The sequence below is a fragment of the Molothrus aeneus genome, chromosome 9, assembly GCF_037042795.1.
Source record: "Molothrus aeneus isolate 106 chromosome 9, BPBGC_Maene_1.0, whole genome shotgun sequence".
Classification (NCBI taxonomy): Eukaryota; Metazoa; Chordata; class Aves; order Passeriformes; family Icteridae; genus Molothrus; species Molothrus aeneus.
In genome coordinates, this window is record NC_089654.1 from 19,285,416 (window position 1) to 19,306,667 (window position 21,252).

Below are 21,252 nucleotides of genomic sequence, written 5' to 3' on the forward strand. Positions count from 1 at the left end.
ACTGTCAAATATATTTATCTTCTGTGAAATGGAAGACTTGCAGCACTTAATAAGCAGTAGTCCAGTGACCAAAATCCTTTTGATTTAAACAGGGCTTGTTATGTGTGGAAAGTTTATTAAGTGCATATGTGACCATGAAATTCTGATTACAATGACCTAAGCATGTGGAACATGTGCAAGTTCTGCTACCCTTAGCTGTTAATGTGATGTTATAGAATTCATTTATTACAACTAACTGGATACATCCAGTAATGATCACTGAGCAGTGATTGATTGGAACTATTATCATGATAATGTGTCAGGGGCCACTGGAGGGAAAATGCTGTCTCATGTGGTTTGATTATTTTTGGACACTTTAATAAGCAGTCTGGTTCTATTTCTTTTTTAGATCTTTATTTGATTCACTGGCCTGATGCACAGGTTCCTGGTAAAAGCAATCGAGAGGTCCGAGCTGAAACCTGGAGAGCAATGGAAGAGCTCTATGAGAAAGGTGATCTAATAACCTCAGATAACCTAATAACCTAAGCTACCTCAGAAAAAGGAATTATAGTGTGCTTTGGGATTGGGAAACTCATAGTGAGAGACGTTCAGAAACATAATTTGAACTGGATGTTCATATTTCAATGGAATTTGGGTGTGTAAGTTTCAAAAATCTCTTTGAAAATTGCAGTATTAGCAGTTTGGTCCTGCTTGTAAATAATATGTTGTCAGATTCGGTCCATGAGATTAATAATGGTGTGCATACTTTCTTGAGGAAATACACTGATTCATTGAAATCTCTATGCCACTACAGAATAGCATTGAACACTACAGAATGTCTTTGTAACCTCCTTTTTAAGTATAAATAATGCAAAGTTTTGTCTCCTTTAGGGTTTTTTTTGTGACTGTATGATGCCATTTTCCAATTTATCATATGTTGTGGTATTTTATAACTGCATTTTGAAAGTTAACAAAATGAAATGTCTAGGTGAGAAACAAATACTCAACTGCAGATTCTTTGGTACAAACTTTTGGGAAGAATTTTCAAAGAATGGAGCTACTCTCTCAGGTTGGGATAATTCACTTTGATTTTCAGTGCACAGCAAGCTTCAGTTTATGATCATAGTTACAGGAAGAGTAGACTGTAGATTTAAGAGGAGGATTTTGCTCCTGAAGTATGCAGAATCATTAGAAATTATGTGAGAGAAGATCCTGTCATGCCATTCTTGGGCCATGTGGAGCACCCTGTTTACAGCTTCAGAGAAGTTCCACAGGTGGGGAGAAGACTTTTGGATGAAGTAATCTATCCACTGACCCAGAGCTGCTGAAATAGTGATTGCAGCAGGGGAGTTGTACAGAGGCAATCTCAGGCTGTGTGTCGCTACCAGCTTTACCAGAGCCTCTTACACTTCAGTCCTTCCTTTGATTTGCTGTGCTTCTGCAAACGCAGAAGTAAATGATCTTTGATATATCTTTTGTTCTTTTTATATTGAGCATAAGGGAAGTTGCTAAAAGTGTTTTCTGCCATGTAAGACATGACAACATTCAGTTTTTAAAGAAGTGCTTCACTCACCTAGTATTTCAAACCATGAATAGCACTTACATCCAAAGATGGATTATTCCACAATGCATTTCATCTTTTCCACTGGGAAGGTTTTTTTCTAATGAGTATTTAAGCTACTGCATGCCATTTGTGCCTAGATATGCCATCCTTATTTGTTGCAAACAGGTTGTATTTTCCACATTCTATTATTATTCCTATCCTATGGGATTTATTCTGCTTTTGCATGCATCTTTGTGATGTCTTCTGTTTTACAGGATCTTCCTTTGTCTGTATCTTCCTAATGGAAAAGACTACGAGCAATTCAGTGGTCTTTTAATAAAAGTCACTGGAAATACTATTGCTCTTTTCACAAACAGAGAGGAAAATTGCTTTTTGTCTTTGTCTCTATGCATGATACCTCTTTAAAGGTATCTCATGCTAGATTGTTTTCCCTTGTGGTTGCATTTATTCAATGTTTTTTTCAATTTCCATGTTGCTACTTTCAGTCTTTTTCTGAATTTAAGCATTCTGTGGACTCATGAATCATTTAGCTGAGGATAAATTTTCCAGCTCTGGTTGTTGAAATTACCTCAGATCATTTACAGGGGAAGGAAAACGTAATGGTCTGGTTGAGTCAAGTGCCTTAGAACCTCAACTTCCACACTTCTGCTTTAGGGGATACAGACTCTGGATGTCCTGACCATAACTATGTGTTCCTGAAATGACATGCAGATGTTGACCACTCTGGAGTTGGAAATGCAATGATTCCTGAGCAAAAAGTTAAATAATTTGTTTGCATGGTTAACCACTAGATTTTCCACTGAGGATTAAACACTTGCTGCATATCTTTGTGACTTGCTATGTGTTATGTGAGCAACATGGTTTGAATTGAATGTAGGATTTGGTCAAAATCTTTACTGGAGGAAAATACTAAAATCTTCATTGATTAGGGGAAGAAATTGAAAGTTCTATGAACAAGGGAGTTCTTTGTTTTCTCTGACATTAGAGAATTAGAGACATTAGAGGTAGTCATTGGTTTGTGTTTGGAATTCTGTTACTTTTTTATTTTTTGATATGGTTACTTTGGAAAAAAAATATAAACTAAATGCTTCACGTTCAAAGGTTGACATTTTAAACAAATAATTTGCTTCTGCAGTCAATTCACAAAGGTAATATTGAAATTATTCAACTATGAAGTGGGTTTAGTAGCTAGCTGTGTCCATCCTGAAGAGCATCTGAAAGTGGAGAGGCAATATCCACTGTCCTCTGTAGAAAAAAATTGGTGTTGTAGAAAGGTCTGCAAGGGTCGTGCAAGATGGTTAAAAGTTGTCAGTATTGACCTAAGTGCTGAAGTCACCAAGAATTTGTTTAATCATTTCTCTGTATTCACGGGTGGTTTGAATGCAGGTATTTGTAAATCTCATTCTTCAATTTAAATCCAGGTTAGTATTTATTCTGCAAAATTCCACCTACCTGGGACAGGAAACATTATTTTAAAGTAATGTAAATTATTAATTATCTATTATTATTATCAATTAAACTAGAAGGAGAGTAAATAAAGTGTTAGTACTCTAGACTGTAAAAGTCTGTAATGGAGATTTTTTTTTTAATATTATATTAACTTTTAGATAGGTCACATTGGTCAAAGGTTGACACAACCAAAATACCAACTCCATCTATATTCATAGCTCTGAGAGAATTTTTTTAAAGGTATGTCTACAAAGATTCATTCAGGTTCATCTGAGAGCCCACACAGAGCTGCTGGGATAGACACAGGGCTGCTGTAACACAACTCACAGGGCTCTGGCCTCAAGTGTCTTCCCACCCTGAGGAGAGACAGAGCTTCTGGGTCTGTGCCCAGTCTAGGTCAGTGTGGACTAATTTAAAAGACCCTGTCCCTAAGTAATATAAACTTTGTGTAACAAATTTCAAAAAATCTTAATATTTTTCAGAATTATTAAAATATATATTTTAGGAAGCAGAAAATTTGCATGAAGAATTAAACAAAACTCATATTATATTGAGTCGGATTTTCATAAACTCCCAAGTTTTTTCATAAACTCTGGCTGTAGAGGATTTATTGTTGCAGGTTTATTGCTATTTGAAGGCAGCAGGTGCCAATGAACTTGGTGTGGAATTGGTAGATGTGCTTTCATTGAGATGTGTGGGCATCTTTGTTTACTGTTTCCTAATCCATAGCTGCTTGGTAATGCTTCTTATATGTACTGCTAATTCAGGTTTGGAGTTGAGCTGTAACATCAGAATATTATCATAAACAGAAAGTAGTAGTTTCAAGTGATGAGAGAGATCCTCTGCTATCACTGAATAATCCCCTCTCTGGTTTACCACTGGTTTTCTATTTCATCAAAAGGGATTTGAGGTTAGCATTTTGTGAAAGACTCTTTTGTCCTGATATGATGTGTACTGGAATTATGAACAATTTACAATGAGAATCTGAGTAGCGTTTGTTGGGGATCTGGTTTCCCTCTCCAGCTGATTGCTCACCATACTGAAGTTTTGGGCTGCACTGCTTGCATCCAACGTGCTTTGGAAACTGAAGGGAATGTGGTTACTGCCCCAAGGCTGGAGCCTCAGCAACACTTGAAAGAAGGTTTCATGTTTTAGCACTGTTCCCTGTGTCTGAATCTCCTGTTCAGCTGCCTCAGGTGACTGAGCAGCTATCTTAAGATCACACTTCAGGTTAAAAACAATTTCCCAGAATCCTGACGGTACCATGACAGATATGAGAGCATGCCCAAAAATATTGCTAGGGATTCTAAAGCCATTGTTGTCTTTTACTGTAACAGTATGACATACTACATTAATTATCTGTGTTAAAATAACACACCCTGGAAGTTATACCTTCTTCAGTTGTTTTAATCCCTCTGAATTGCATTAGGAACATCCTGTGTCTTTCTTGTTTGCCCTTGAGCTAGAGAGTCTTTGGCTAAATATGTTCATCTTTTCTCCTGGCTAAATCCTTCAGTAGTTTCTTAGAGTCCATTAAATGTTCTACTAGCATCTTTCCCTCTTTAACCTGAAATTTGTATGTTTATACCCTCTATCTTCTCTTTGCTACAAAGGCAAGATTATACTTCTATTTTGGTTTTGCATTATTCCTATTGTATAGACAGAGCCAAGTCATTAAAGTTGCTGGTTTTCATTAATATCTTTCCAGGGGAAAATGTGATAGAGTTCTGGGCAGCAAAGGTAGATGGATATTTATGGTGGTATCCAAACCTATGGCAGTTGTATCATTCCATACCATGGATCAAGCAGACAAATTTTATGTATATTTCCCCAAATCATACAGAAAGTATTAGAATGCTTCCTTCTCATAGTGATGAATTACAACACTGCTTTATTCATGAGACTTTTGTGTGCTGATGAAGAAAGAATTCAGTTCAGAGATTTCTGTTTTGTCTTACAGTCTGTGTCTTCCATGACTTCAGACCTGGGATTTGCATGCATTTAGGCCTGACCTTGCTTCCAGAGGGAATTGTGCCAACTCTTACAGTGGTTCTGTAGCTTGGGGATCAGAATTCTGCACCTGGTCTTGGTATTCAGCCCCAGTGATCAGAAGATGTTTTTAATGAACAACCTCCCAAGAAGCTTCTACTGATAAGCCATTGCAACTTCCTGATGTTGAGTTAAGAACAAATGAATGGCAGAGGAGAATTATTTTCTTTACTGGTTTTAGAATTTTAGTAGGTACCTGCAAGTATAAAATAAAGGATTTGGAATGGAATTCAGGATAGTATTTACTTACACTAAAAACTGCCATTAAAAATTCCTGTGTGACTTCTGATAGACCAAACTGATAGCTCTCAAGTCATGGCAGAAAAGATCTTGTTGCTAAACTCATTTCTACTAGCTCAGGAAAACACAGTTTTAATAATTAATTTATTTAAATGCTGTTAAATTCTTTTTTTGTTATTATTGTTGTCTTCTCTGACTAGTTAATCTGCTGCAGTTTGATTGGAGCTGTTTCACAGGAGCCAGATAACTCAGGTTGCAGTCAGAGTGAAGAAGACTTTATCTGTGCTGCAGTGCTGAGAGGCAGAGAATTCTAGACCTGTGTCTTTGTTCAATAGCCTGCATTTGTGTTTTCCTTTAAATAGTTATGGGATAAACACTACTGAGAGAAAAGGGAGGAAAAAAATTCTAAAACTTGGTCAGTGAGCATTTGTGCATAATAACTGGTTATTTCTGTTGTAACAGCTGAAATCAACTGGAGTACTTGTAATATCAAGGCTATGGTTTAAATTTTTGTGGTCTCAAAATTGTCCTTTTGTGGAATTATCTTCTCCAGTAGCTCAGAACAGAAGCCAGGCTGCCTGCAGAATCCATTCCAAGATACATACATTGAGTCATATATTCCCTTGACAGCTGCAACATTCCTGTGTAGGCATTTGTCGGCTGGCAGATGAAAGCAGGATGGCAAACTGCTCTGACATGGGGAATAGTCACTGTATGTGCTCACTGGTAATTGAGCTGTTCCTAGCAAAGTGACCCTTTCCATAAGCAGTGTCTCTGATGACCTTGATTTTGGCATTGTGGCCAGCCCATCATCCCAGGAAGCTTTTCCTACGCACATGCGATCATTACTCGTCCCTCTGTCTAAAAATGCTGGGAAGAACGAGGGCTCCCAGCCAGGGCTTTTGCCTGAACTTGGCAAGAGTAGTACTGGGGTGGTTGTTGTGGGTTCAGCTCCCACTAGAACTTACTGCCATTTTACTAAAATGGTTTGCTTATCTTTTTAATGTTTAGCAGTGCAGCTTCTGCTGACATGAAATATTCTTACTTGCATCAGAAATTCCTTGATGTGTCTTGACATATGTTTTTGTTATGATTATGTGTGTGATTTGAAGAGAGTCTCATAAAGTAGCAGAAATTGTTTAGCCCAGTAATTAAAGCCATGTAACTTTGTTCTTGGAAAAAAGTTGTTTTTTTTTTAATTCCAAGTGAGAAGATATCTAGTCAATCTTAATATTCTTACCATCTTCCTTGCTGGGTGTAGACCAGTTCAGTCATCATATTTTCTTCCTCCATTTTCTATCTGTTCATAAAAGTAGGAGGGACAAAGGTTCCGTGAATGGCACAAATTTCTAGCACCTCCTTTGCTAGGTGACATACTCTGATTTAAGTCTGTGTGATGAACACCTGACAATTCAAACTCTTGTGTTACAGCTCCACAAAACATTTGCCTCGAGTGTGTTTATGGTAGTAGAAGTCATATGTGAATGTGTGTTCAGAAGTTTCACTGAAGCTTTAATAAGCTATGTTTCCGGGGGTGTCCTGCCTGGCTTCGTCTGGCCTCGCTGCTGGACCAAAGGCTGCAGCTGTGGTGTTTTCACCGCAGAGATACCTTTGGCTGGCTGGGTGCTGCAGCTGGGCACTCGGAACAAATCCAGGCAAAGTAGGAACTCAGTTTACCTTTGGTGGAAAAGGTTCAAGCAGCAGTGAAGAGAAAAGAAGCAGGTTCTGCCATAGAGCTTAAATCCAGAGTTTTATTTCAGCATGGTAGACCTCTGAATGTGGTAACAGCTCCAGACAGACACCCCAGCCGCATGGTCTCGTGTCCTCTTAAGCCCCGGGGACAGGGCGAAGGGAGGGACAGGTGAGGGCCAACCAGGTGGGAGGAGAGGAAGGGTCCTGGGATACAGACACTTGGACAGGCCAATGAGCCCAGACCTGAGGAGCATCTGCCAACCACATGATGCCCTGCTGGAATGTTAAGATTGATGGACAGCTCTTAGGCAGGAGGGCAAAAGGGGGAGGGGGAAAGGTTGGTGCACCTGGGGGGGCTGGGACGGGTCAAACAGGAAACCGCAACAATAAGCAAAAGCAAGTGACTTGCCTAGAAACAGTTCTTTTTTTCTTTTTCTGATAAAATTTGGTCAGCAAGATGATCTCTTGTGGGTTGTTTTTGTCAGAAGCACAGTTCAGAAGCACAGTTTTCATGAGGAGATGGTTTCAGATTGGTGAAGATTTGGGTTTTGCACCACATCCTTTTCATCCCATAAGACAGCAATAAAGATACAAGAAAAAAATGTTACACATATTTATGTTAAACATCATAAAGAAACGTTCCTAATTTTAGTATCTCATTTAAAAATAAGAAATTACCATAGAGAAAGTTCTTATGGTGCAGATGGGAAAGTGAGAATGAATCTAAACTTGCATTAACATCTGTGTTCATGTTTTGCTCATTTTGCTTTCTTAATGTCAAGGACTTAATGGATAATTCTAAGAGTAAAAATAAACCTTCAGAAGACTTTGTTTCATGACTTACTGTAGTGTGCAGTTTATGCCTTTCCTGCTAGCAAGTGAATCCTTTTTGTCAAAGCTGTAAATAAGCAAGCTCAGCAAAAAGATTTAAAGCAAATGGTCAGAGTTGTGTTCCCATACAGATGTGCCAAGAGGTCCCAGTGTGAATACAAGAACTCTTGTGAGGAAGGCAATGATGAAATATCTTTCAAAGGAAAGTCCTTGTCCAAAATAACTTTTTTTCTCAATAAATAATGTACATGATTGTGGAAAAGGCATAATTTATCTATTTTGCATATGTTGAAGAAAAACCTTAGATTTTTAACTATTTTAAATCAGTGTTGATTTCTTAACATCAGTTAGGTTGCTGTTATTCATAGCACTTGGGAATCATTATCCTCTCAGATACAGAAGTCCAAAAAGTATTCCAGTTCAGGAAACCATGCCATCATATCTATAGGGGCAACAAACTATGTAGAATATATATATACATTCTAATATATCTTACCTATGTTTGTCTGTAATACCTCCAAAGAGCTACTTTTAGGGGTACATATTCTATTCTATTATGTAGCTGAGTTGCTGATGATTTTGATCACATTTTCAAGTCACAGTGTGTGGTAGCATTATTGAATAAGGTATGGTGGGATTGATTTTGTCCCATGTAGTGGATTGGGTTTTTTTAATCTGGTCTGGTTCATAATGTCAACTATAAGGATAAAAATATGTCAACATGACTAAAATAACATTGCATTGAAGTAGTTAGAATGAGCAGTCGTGGTCAGAGACAATGTGCATTAAGCCAGTACTATGCTGCATTTTGCTGTTTAGTTAGTCATTTAACAGTTGTGGAAACTGACTGCTTGTAATGAGTTTTCAGTCAGGAAGTTAACAATTGGACTTCTACTCATGCCTGCCCTCCTGTTGTCCTCATGCTTTATCATGGTTCACAGGGGATGTGTAGCAGGAGTGATGGTCACAGAACTTCAGACAAGCACCTGTACTGTGGCAGTGAATAGGCTAAAAGAAATCCTTCGGAGGAGGAAGTACAATTTCTGTATTTGCAGTTTGCCACAGTCTTCCTGTGTGTCTCAGAGAGGGGCACATAGCCTTCTAGTGTCAGTGTGCTTTAGCCTGTGCTGTGGGAACATGTGTTATTTCACAGATTTAGAAGTTAATTCCTCACTGATTCTAAGAGTAGTCTGCTTTATTTATCAAGGCTTTGGCTTTCAGTCTGCATGTGGGCCACTCTAAGCCTACAGCTTTGATGTAGCAAGTTATGCTAAAATGAAATCTTGTAGGGTTTCTATGAGTAGTGCAATTTACACCCAGCGTGTGTATCAGAGAGAATGTGGACCTTTCCAACCTGTGCAACCTTCCTTAATAAAGATACAGTGACTGCAGTTGACCTCTTGTGAAAAGTAGATCCATTTGTGTTTTTATTCTGTGGCCTGAATAGAAGATATAACAGAATGGGCACTGTTCACTCGACGTGGGAATTCTCCCTTGCTCTGACTCATGTAGAGCAGCAGGGAGGGGGAGGAAAATGGGCTCCACAAACCTGGTATCCAGTTTTGTAATTTACAAAATCTTTTTGATCTGAACTTTGTACATTTAATATTCCAGAGCGTATTTAGAAGTTTGATAAAAGTCTGTAGTAGTGCTGGAGAAAGATAAGGTTCACTATTGTACTAAAACAGGGTCGTGGTGCCAAGACAGTATATTTATGTTTTTCTGTTGCAAGACTAACAGTGCCCATCAAACTTTGTATAATTAGGTATTATGCAGAGTAAAGATAAAAATACCCAGTCATTCTCTAAGTTGCAATACAAAATACTTTAAGCTTAATACTCAACTATATTGCAAACCAGTCCATTAGCATGATATAGTGCTTCACAGTAGCTGGGAGAAATACAGTGTGGTGAAATTACCCATGTGATAGGGGCCAAGATTTTTTGTGGAGAATAAAAAAAATCCTTACTTTTTTCTCCATTATAATCAACTGTTATTTTGCCCATATGTTTTCTTATGTGTCTTGCAGAGTTTTATGATAGGCTTTCAAAGCTGGATGAAATTTTCTGTTCCAGCATTGTGGTCAGTCAGTTTTTAGCATGCATAAAGGAACCAGTGTTCCTACGTTTTTCTTTGAGCCTGTGAAGTCAGAGTCGCAAGGAATAGAACAAAGCCTCAGAAGATATAACAGGAGCCTTTGGGAGCTAATGGGGAATTGCAAACTCTTTGTTTATTGCACCTGGCACTTTCTCAAAATCTGCTTCATAGGGGCCAGACCAATCATTTCCTCAAGCAGATAAGGAGGATGCTTTCTCTCCGAGTCAAAGCTCTGTAGGTTTGCAAATAAGATAGTTAAAATGTATATTTTAAGAGTACTTTCTAGAGGGATTATAGCTAATATATTGCAAACTTTTATCTCAGGAAACCTGAACTTCAGGACTAGTTAAAATGGTTAAGTTAAAAAGAAGTATGGACTTCAAAACCACCTGCAATCACAACAGCTATAACAACATGTATTTTGCCTGAATTGTCTGAAATGAAGTTTTAAAACATTCTAAACGGGCAATAAATTGGGAAAAAAACCCAACAAACCACAAAAAACAGCCTGCCCCCATTTTCAAGAGCATTCTGGTGTTTTTGAGACCCATGGCAGGAGTGCTGGGGAGCTCACCTCTGTTGCTGCCCCATGAGAGAGGAAATAAAAGGAAATATGTCCCCTGCATCTCCCAGGTTGTTTCCAGGCAATGAGTCAGGACCATTTTTCACAAATTTCTCAATATGCATGTTTTTTATTTCTACTGTTGATATAATTCCATGGATCTTGTTTGATAGACATAGTCACATAGTCACAAGTGTAAATTTGTCATATAAGGCCAGGAGCTAACCAGACCTTCTGTTTCTTATCCATCTTTTCTTAAATCTTCATTCTTCTGAATTAATCCAGAAGATGTAAATATGGACATAATTCTGTATAATCCTTTTCTTAAAGGCAGTCTTTCTGAGATTTGGACAATGCAGAGCAACTGTGTTAATTTTCCATCAGGCAAATAGAAGCAATTCTCTAGAGTAGAATCCATTGACTGATTATACAAATTTAAGCTCTTCTTTCCAGTGTTTGGAATTCCTGTTTCCATTATGCATTGAAATAAGATTTTTATTACAGTTAGACTGAGCAATTGTTTAATTGCTATTTATATTTTATATTGGAATTTGATGCAAAAGTCAAAACACTTTAACTGTCATGCAGTAAACTGTAACTAACACCAAAGCAATGGAGTTGATATGAAGGGTTCTAACTTCACCCAAACAAGTATGTGTATTTAATGAAAGTGAAATGTTTTAAGTGTATTCCCTTAAAAAAATTTCCCTTAAGAAAATACTGGTTTTATAAAAACATTGAAATTCTAATTATTTCTCTGTTTTCTGGGAGAATATTTACTTTCTTGGGAGTTTTGAATTAAGCTTTCTCTGTGGGACATCACTCTGAACACATGAATGCTATAATACTGATTTTAGTAGGAATGACTCAGATGACTTTTAATGCAAAACATAAATGACCTGAAATGTCTTGATGGGAAATCTAACACGATGGAGCAGACTTCAAAGTCTCCTGTGAGAAATATGCTAGAAGCAAAACATCTTCAAGTATACTGTAGGGGGAAAAAATGGAAGCTTTTTGTGGAAATGTAATATTTCATGTCTGTGACTTAATTTTGTTTTATTTCAACCTGAAATTAAAGCTTTATTCTTCAAGGGCAATAATGGCATGTTTTTGTAACTCCTTATTAGCTTTCAACAATAGTGTATAATATTTTGGTTCACCATTGTGTTAAAGCTGTGTTTTTCTGACTGCTGTGGCATAATGATTTATTAGTGTTGACAGTCTAGGGTTGTTTGTCAAAAGCTCAGCTTTTGTTCCTTCTGGCAGATTACATACAAATTATGTAAATCACTATAGTGCTGGTTTTTAACCTAATTATGTTATACACCTTGAACAATGGTAATTTCTATAAGGGAAAGACATCTGGAATTTTAGTTGTTAATATATTTTTTCTTCTTTTGGTATTCCACGAAAGAAGCACATCAAAAAGCGATAGTATGTGTGCGGGTTTTTTTGCCACAGCTTATGCTTTAGCTTATGCTGCTAAAATGTGTGAAAGCTGATTTTGTTTTTTTTAGGACTTCAACAATCTGTTTATACAAATTAGCAGTAAGCTGTAACTTCACTTACAGAATTTCACAGAGGACTAGAAAAATGTAATTTCTTTTTTTTGTATATAGATACACACATGTCTATGCATTTTATACAATTGGTCTGCTCAAATAAATACTGGATTAACAACAGTGATCAGACTTCTGTGTTCACACCGAGACAGACTTTCAGTTTAGCGTGACAAACTGAAATGCAGCTCAAGTCAATGCAGACAAAATTCACATACTGAAGAAATTAGCCTGAGCTATGGTCCACAGAATGCCTCCACAGCCTAAGGAGACCCTTCCTAGCCTAGCCCCAGCTGCCTTCCTTGCCAGCTGTGCTTAGCAAAGCAGAAGGACCAAACTATCCCAGACAGGTCAGGGCTGAGGGGTGGTGGCAGGTCAGGACTGGGAGTTGGCTTTTATCACATCTGAGGTTTGAAGGAAGACATCTGATTTCTGGCCTGTCAGCTCTTAATTTCTTCACTGCATGCACACTTGAGGTTTGTTTAAAAAGTAGCCTTCATATCACCTAGGTCCCATTTGACTTCATTTGCTTGTCAACAGGAGCTGAGAAATCCAGCTACATTTTTAACCTTCAAGGCTCTTGCTAGGCACTGCTTATTAACGTGAAGATTTTACACAGAGTTTTACGTAACCTCTTGTAATGATCTAATAGAAAATAGGCAGTGTGACATGGTTCGTTTGGGCTGCATGTCCTTGGGTTGTATTGCTCACACCTTATTAGTCTTCAGCAAATGTTCCACTTTCCTTTAGTTTTGGCAAGCTGCTTGGAACACCATTTCCTTCTTTTCATTCTGGTGGAGTCCAATTGTTCTTTGCTTATACTACATTAGCCTTTCCCAGAATTTATCCTGGAGTTTTTATACACTGGGGAGTTTCCAGTGTGTTTAGATTATAAAATGATTTCCTAATGTGACTGTGACAGAACCATGTTTTCAGATAACACTGTCAAACTAGATTTCAGTGCCGTTTTTCTGTGTTCCTTTGTGGTATTTTGCTCTACAGAAATGATGTAAAAATAATTTTGTCTCTTGAAAGTGTTATTTTTCATATCATCCACCCAAGTAGTCAGGATTGTCCTAAATTTTTTTCTTGTTCTGTTTTTCTTTAGGTTTGTGTAAATCAATTGGTGTAAGCAATTTTCTTATCAGCCATCTTGAGCAACTAAAGGAGGACTGTGTGATTACTCCACATGTTAATCAGGTGAGTGGATACATGTATTTAAAGTATCTGGGTTTGAATTTTTATTTTGGTTTTTTTGGTTAGCAACATCCTCCCACTCCTATGTATGAAAGGCTACACCCAGACTATTGCCTTAGTCATACAATTTCTTTTTTCATTTCTATTTGCATATTGAAAACCATTCCAGAAGATGACCCAAAGGGTAGGGAAGTTCTTCCTCAAATTTCCCCACCCAGTTTCTCCCAGGCTACTTGTTTGTGTCTGGATACACAGACAGAAACAAATGGTCCCTGTGACAGTTTTTTGGTGATAAAACAGTTTAGAAATAAAATTCAAGAATCACAGAACATTTAGCATCTTCAGAGTGAACCAGTTTTTGGAAAGCCTCTGTTTGAATACTTTTGTGCTTCCTGTAAGCAACACTGAAAGAGTCAGTTAATTACATATCCATGTAAGGGTGCCCTTCCCTTGCTCCCCCCTCATTTCCTAGTTCACATGAATTCAGTGAACTCCTGGTTTAGGCAGGTGCTGTGACAGCCCTGGCAGAATGTTTTTGCTGCCCTAGGCAGATCTAGGATGGCCACCTACGTACCGGCAGGCTGCCAGGACACTCGACAAACGTTCCCTTGTTGCAGGTTCTGCCTACAGCTGTGCTGGAAGTTCATGCTCCCATTCCTTCCACCTCCTGCCAGATAGTGTGTGTGTATGCTGACATGGATGTGGGAACTGGAATGGATGGGGTGCAGGCACAGGGTTTTCCCCTTTGTACAGATGGTCAGGACTTCTGGCAGCTGTTTATGGTTTAATGTCATTCACAGCCATGAAAGTGTTGCTCAGAGTGTGACTGTCAGTACCAAACAACTCTGATTTTGGCTGTCCACTATACGAAGGGTTACTAAAGGGCAATTAATTAATTTTAAATAAGCATAAACCCATACACAATATTTAAATCCAGTTATTCAAAATAAACCATGGAAATATATGTTAAGGTGGGCAGGTTGATGACTGTTTAATAATTGGTGAATTTACCAAGGTTCAAGAAATACACATGTACAAAGACTTACTAGAGTTTGGCATGAATTGGTACTGCCTGTTAAATAATAGTAGCTTTTCAGTTTTCTACTAAATCACTGCAAGGAAAAAATAATGCTTTTGTTTTGAAATTTCCTCTTACCCACAGTGTCAAAATGTTACCAGTCTTACTTTTTCAATGGTGTTCATGGACACAAGCTGTTTCTTGGTGCTATTTGCTTTTACTGAGGCTAAAAAGAAGATACAAAAAGTTGAGGTGATGGTGATACCGAGGGGTGTGAGAGGGCCCCTGCTAGTAATTTTTTTGAGATGCTACACAGCAGTTGTGAATTGAAAGCAAAAATCAACAATGAATTACCCATACCACTACCAAGTGCTCCACCTGAAACAGTTTTGTTATAGCATCAATTCATATTTTTTTAGAGTTAAAGGAATTTTATAAACCATACTTCAGCTTATCCTCAAAAAAGTATGTATTCTGTTTCTTGCTTAGTGTTGGAGAGTTACTGAGTCTGATGGTAAGATTACTTAAGTACCATCAAATAAATAATGCATTTCTAAATTCAAAATGGAAATGCTGTACTGAGTTCTTATTTCACTGTCCACAATTTATAATACAGTTTTTCTGCTATATTTATGCATAAAATAGTGTACTGTTTCAATGGGCTTACTAAATATAAAACATTTGCAAAGAGTCATTGGATACAGTCTAAATATTGAAGAAACAAATGGAGGAAAAATACTTCCCTTTTAGAGTTCAGGGTGTTTTTACAATTACAACAGTTCCCTTATGATGTTAAAATTGAAAGTTGGGTTTTTTATCTGTGAAGGGGAGAAAGCAGGAAGGCAGGAGAAATAAGCAATACTTCTGTTTTACAAACCAAGTTTCAAGTACTGCCTTTCTTCTCAGTTCCTGGGAAAAAACAGTATTGTCATGTCTTTTAAAGAGGCAGGCAAGGCCTGTCTTTTCAAGAATATGGTATTGCTAAGTTATTTATTAATAAGCAAGCACCTTCAATATACTGTTAAAAATGCCGGTAAACACTGTAAAATGATTGAAAATGTACTTTATTCTAGCATCATGTAGAGTGAAACTTACAACCTAGTTCCAGGTTTGTGTGCCAGAGTTTTGTAATTGACTTGGCAGTAGGAAGTTCTGATTTATGCTCAGAGAAATCTGAAGTCTCTCTAAAGCTTCATTGCCCTGTCACTCATTGTGGGAAAAAATACATTTTATAAGTACTTAACAAATATATATGTTTCATTTACTAATGTGATACACTGAACCCAAATATAAGCTGTTCCTCTATGAATTCCTTGTAGGAATGTTCATCAATATATGATGATGAAGTGTGCACTTCTCCACACTTTTCCAGTCCTGGAGAAGTGTGAATTACTGTGTAATGACCTCAGAGAGATTTACTTACATAGTTGATATTGCCACTAATATTGAGCTCTACTGTGTAAATTTGTACAAGGTATAAATGCATGTAAGACATTAGAAAACAACCCCTTTGTACATAAACTCACCTGAATTGTTCTTCTATATATAAAACTTCTATAAAATACTCATAGGCTTGTATTTCAGTTTCATTAAGAGAAAAAAAATTGTAAGACAGCATTGCCATAGAGAAAATTACTGAATTCCAGATGCGCCGAACTTTGTCATGTGAAAAGGACTACAGCAGGGTGGAAGGAGTAAGGCATCATCATCTGAGGTCTGACTTTCTAGGGCCATGTGTAAGGGTTGTTATTAGGCTCAGCTTTTCCCCATCTGCTATGACTGTTGTAAGAAAACAGTGCTTTAGCTGGAGGTCTCCTGTGGCTGGGCATGTAGCAGCTGTGAAGTTCTGTAATGTGAACTGCAAACTGTTCTATTAAACAGATGCCAGTTTTTATATGCCAGAATCAGGGTAGGGTGCCAGAAAAGATCAAGATCTTCCTCTGCCATCATGTGACAGACAGTCCTTGCCTGAAAAAAGTCTGACAAAAAAGGTGACAAAAATAGCAAGGGTGAGGCAGGACAGGAAGCAAGAATTGTTATTTTGAGGGGAAGCATATGTTGACCACTCACCTTATGCTTCTTGTAGCTCAGGATCCTAGTGCCTTGCAGATGCTGCTAAAACCTTCCAGAATTTTTTAATTAAAAAAAAAAATTCAATAAGTGCTTATTTTATTTGATGCATTTGATTATTTTAGTAATATATTTAAGAAGAAAAATACTTGCTTCTACCAACACAAAACTGTATGTGTCAAAATGTCAAAAATTCTATTCACAAAATTCAGGAGCCTCTGGATTCAGTGAAAGGCACAAAGTATGATCTTTTCAGGTGGGAAGTAGTTGTTGCTATGTATTCTGCTTGTGAAGCTTTCAGGTGATACCTCAGCATACTGCTCTTGCTTTAAACATTTCTGCTGTGACCTGAAACTGTGCTGCCTGGAGTCTTACTAGACCAGCAGGTAAATTCTACTTGCAGTTTAATTAGTAATAAATGCTGAATAAGTCACATGATGACATAGAGGCACTGCAGATGTTTCAGGATTTGGTCCTAAATACATAATTTTTTATTTAATATTTTTGAACTGCGTTATTTGCTATACTTATTGTAAAGAACATCTGCTAGAATTGCTTATTACTCTTTTACTAATCCAGTAATACACCTGGCTTGCTCTTTCACTTCTCCCCTCCTAGTCCTGCATAGATACAATGAGAATATTTCGTATCCAGCTCAGGTGCAAACAAGGGAATAACTGTATGACCTAAGCACTGCTCTTACACATACACACATGAAATACAAAGGGTACTCAAAGGTCAAGAAACATCAAAGGTTGAAGACATGGATGTCTGCTGCTTGAACCTTGTTCCCGAGTCCACCTAGTAATTTAGATCATAGCAGCTTTAGGCTGACTCAGCCCAGCCTTCCAGGGGCACAGTTTTTTCTTAGCTCACGTTGAATGACTGCCAGCCCATTGTTCCTGGCTATTGTTGTCTGAAAAGACAACATGTACTAAAGATGAGAAACAGGAAATGTTCATTTGTCCTCTTTATGGCAGAAGAAATTTTCCAGATTCCACGTATTGAGGTGATTGCTCAGAAGAGTATTTTTCTTCAAAATGCGTAAGAGTTCAGTACCTGGAACAATGCTGATGACCAGTCATAAAAATGCATCACATGATTTTGTATTTTGTTAAAGCAAACACTACCCACTTTCATCTAAATGCAGAGTAATGTATGCTTCTTACAATGAATAGACTGTAAAATACTTATTTAAATAACTTATTAAGGAACATCACAGAGTTTCTTTTCTGGTTTTAGCTACATGCCAGAATATGTCTCTCCTCTGAGATGATTACTGTCCAATAACTTCTTTTTCCTTTTGCTCCCAACAACCGTGTCTTTGTAGCTTGTTACTTTTCCTCTTTTAACCGGGTCTTGGCAATTTGTGATCTTCCTTCCTACAAAGAGTCTCCTTCACACATCCAGTTCCACAGTGTGATTGCTTCCCTGCACAAGCTGATGGTGACACCACACACAACACAGGATTTGCCATGTGCAATCCATGCCAACAGGCTTTGCTTCCAAGGTCAGGTCCTCACCCTAAGCAAATTGTTCTGGTTGGTCCCTTGCAAACCCAGCCCCTGCTCAGCCCCCTCCTCTTGCCTGGGCAACTCAAAGATCACTTGAAAGCATCATTAGTAAAGAAGCAGGAAAGGACATAGATTTGGGGAAGAGAAAGTAGTCTCAAAATACTAATAAAAGTGACCTGATGCTGACTTCCACTGTTCATTTGTATATATTTCTTAACAGTAGAGCAATAGTGAAAGTCCAGCTGCAGGTCAGGCAGACAACTGTGCCTGGTTTCTGAGGGAAATATAAAATGCAGTTAACTTTTTGAGCCAATTATTGGTAAAATATCTGAATAATACCCTTCATGTATCTTCTAAAACTAATACCTTATGCCTACTTCCCAGAAACAGTGAATTCACTCATGTTCTATTTTTAAAACAAGAGAGAAATTATTTTCATTTTCATTGATGTTTTCTACAAAATGTGTTTTCAGGGTTTTTACTGAGTTTATTTCTGTTTATCTAAGGTTGAATACCACCCTTTCCAAAGACCTCAGGAGCTGGTTGATTATTGTAGGAGCAGAAATATTGTTTTTGAAGGCTACTGTCCTTTAGCCAAAGGTGAAGCACTCACCCATCCTACTATCATTCAGCTGGCAAAGAAGTATGGCAGAACTCCAGCACAGATTTGCATACGCTGGAGCATACAGGTAATGGAGGGTGGTAATAAAAATGTGTCTCCTTTCTCAGGAAAAAAATGCAAATTGTTTGGGGTTTGTGCATCAAACCAGAATTTATTTAAACCAGAAGATATTTCTGCTTTCAGTATGTTGATATTGTGTGAACTGGTGGCTGTACTGGAAATTTAGAATGTAGTACACACATCATGCCAGTATTTCAAATATTAATTATTATAAATAATCTGGTTGTACAGAATAAGAGCCACCACTAAGAAATGTTCCAAAGTAGATGTTACAAGCAGTATTCCTCATCATTCCATTTCTGTCACTGAATATGAAGTACTAAGCAGTGAAATAATGTCTTTAGTTGATATAAACCATGTAGTGTGTTGGAAATCAGCACAGTGTTTGTAACTGCAGTTGCAAATGACATGGAAAAATGTCAGTGTCCCCCAGAAATTGAAATTAGAACCTCAGAAGATGTGAGGAATTCATTGTAATGGCTTGAAGATAGATAATTTTCTTTAAATCTGCACATTTTATTGATGAGAAGCATAATTCTTTTCAGAATGGGATTGTCACTATTCCAAAGTCAACAAGGGCAGAACGGGTAGAGGAAAACTGCAAGGTAAGATTTGGTTATGCACTCAAGCCTGGCTAGCATCCAAGTGAGAGTTTTTAATATTTTGGGTTGCCTTCCCATTTTCCTTACCAGTTTTATACTGGGGTAACTCATTCACAATTGGCAAATGGGTACCATGAAATGACCACAATGTAGGAAAGAAACTGTAACTCACAAATATCAGAAAATACCTGGAGAGCTAATTACTGTGAATAAAGAAAAATCCATAGAAGACCTTTTGCAGTTGATTTTTTTAATTAATAGCTCTGGTTATTACCTGTCTGGTTGTAGAACATCCTAATCTGGCTATGGTTACATCCTTTTTGTGATAGGCACATAGGTCAAATGGAAGGAGTTTGGATGCTATGGATAACAGTTTATGAAAGCTTTAAAACTCACTTGGGGATAGCTCCAACATAAAGACCTTCCAAGGAAATCACAGTCCTACCTGCCCTGACTCTTCCCCTACCTTCTCCTTCTACTCAATGTGCAGAAAAGGTCCCAGCATGAAGGGGCTGGACAAAGAAAAGTGGAAATGAATGAGAACTGGCAGTGTGATTCCTCCCCCGCACCTTTTCTAAATTTTCTTTTCATACCAAATGGTTTTAATTCATTACTTGCTTTGTCTCTCTGTTTCTCTAATCTGAAAATGTTCTTTCTTTAGGGTAGGCAAAACCACAACTTCTTTCCAAAAATATCATAGGGGTATGAACTGCTGTGGCAAATCTGGAAGAAACTTTGCAAGAAGACAGGAATCTTCCATCTGCTGTTTTTATCCTTTTGTGTGTGTGTGTGTGTAGAGGTGTGAATCAATATACGTGAGAATTTCTGCAGGTGGCCATGCCTGTTTATACAGCTTCTGCCTTGACTTTTTATTCTGACATTCACACTGCCTTCTGTGGTACAAGCACAGCTGCTTGTGGTACTGTATTGGGAACCAGATCAGAGAACAAAACCAGTTTGAAAATCCTTCCTTATACTTTTATTTTCCCCAATAATATTTGAAATCCAGATTAATTTCATTTTTTTACAGAGTTTACTCAATGGCACCACCAATTCATTTCACACAACTCAGGAAATGTGTTACAATCCAAACTTGAAACACTTAAGGTGGAGAGCGGAAAGAACTGGCACAGTCTTTGTTGTTTATCACACCTCCCTTCTTTTTCTTTCCCTCATGTTTCTGGGTTGGCCTGAGTCTCTACCACTTCTGGTCAAGTTGGTCCTCATTAAACCCTTAGTATATAAAACACAGGGTTTCTAGTTCTGGGACTGGTCCCTGGTTTAAGCTTAAAAGGCTTGAAAGAGCAATGAGATTTGACTACAAGGATCATTCCAGAACAGTGGTTGCTGGATAATGCAGGATGGGAGGAGCTCATTTGGCTACAGTTCAGGCTCCACAGAATCTTTTTATTTAGCACAGAAGAGCTCTGACAAAGAGAACAGAAGCAACTGCCTGATGATAATGTCTCAATAGGACACCTGCTAAGAAAGCACTGACACTATCATTCACATTGCAGCTGTGGCCACAGGAGAAGGCAGTGGCTGTAAGAACCTGTGTTCTTCAAGACAGGTGAATGCTTTCCAGTTTGAGTTAGTACTGAGGCACTGTGGCACTTTTTCTCTATTTAGCTGATTTGTGCAAATTTTGTCACAGTAGAGTCATAGAAAAGACAGACACAGCCTTTGGCTTGTTAGCTTTGTGAATGTCCTAATACCTTGTAAAAATTCTCTTTGTCTAAAGTTCTGAGAAAGAGAACTGTAACACTCTAAACTGAACATTGGGATGTAAGTGAAATACTGAGCTCATTCTCCCAAAGAGATTGCTGTCAGGATATTCCTATACCTACCTCTGGCAGAGACAATAGAGAGTGCTGTCAAAAACAGCTATGATACTGCCTTTGTCTTGGAACCTTGCCTGAGGCCAGAGTGCTGCAAAACCATCTTAACATAGTGCGCAAATAAACATGAGTCACTAAAGGAGCAAAGGACCCAATGGAGCCTGTCAGCTTGATGGAGTATTTTTCTATGACAAAATATAAGAATTTTATGAAGGAAAAATATATAAAAATTGGGCCTCACATGAAAGTGAACCTTGACCAGTTAAATACTAGAATATATGTGAGGTTGTTGATTCTGTCTGTGCT

The 21,252-nt window shown here is 37.9% G+C and overlaps 1 protein-coding gene across 1 annotated transcript in view; it reads left to right on the forward strand.

Annotated features, from left to right (window-relative positions):
• The window catches only part of LOC136560394 (uncharacterized oxidoreductase ZK1290.5-like), a 46,753-nt gene that overhangs the window by 20,206 nt on the left and 5,295 nt on the right, over nucleotides 1–21,252 (forward strand). The window contains exons 3-6 of the mRNA XM_066556201.1: nucleotides 389–490; nucleotides 13,134–13,225; nucleotides 18,331–18,513; nucleotides 19,052–19,111. Of these exons, the coding sequence (XP_066412298.1) occupies nucleotides 389–490; nucleotides 13,134–13,225; nucleotides 18,331–18,513; nucleotides 19,052–19,111 (437 nt within the window). The remainder of the gene's footprint in view (nucleotides 1–388; nucleotides 491–13,133; nucleotides 13,226–18,330; nucleotides 18,514–19,051; nucleotides 19,112–21,252) is intronic.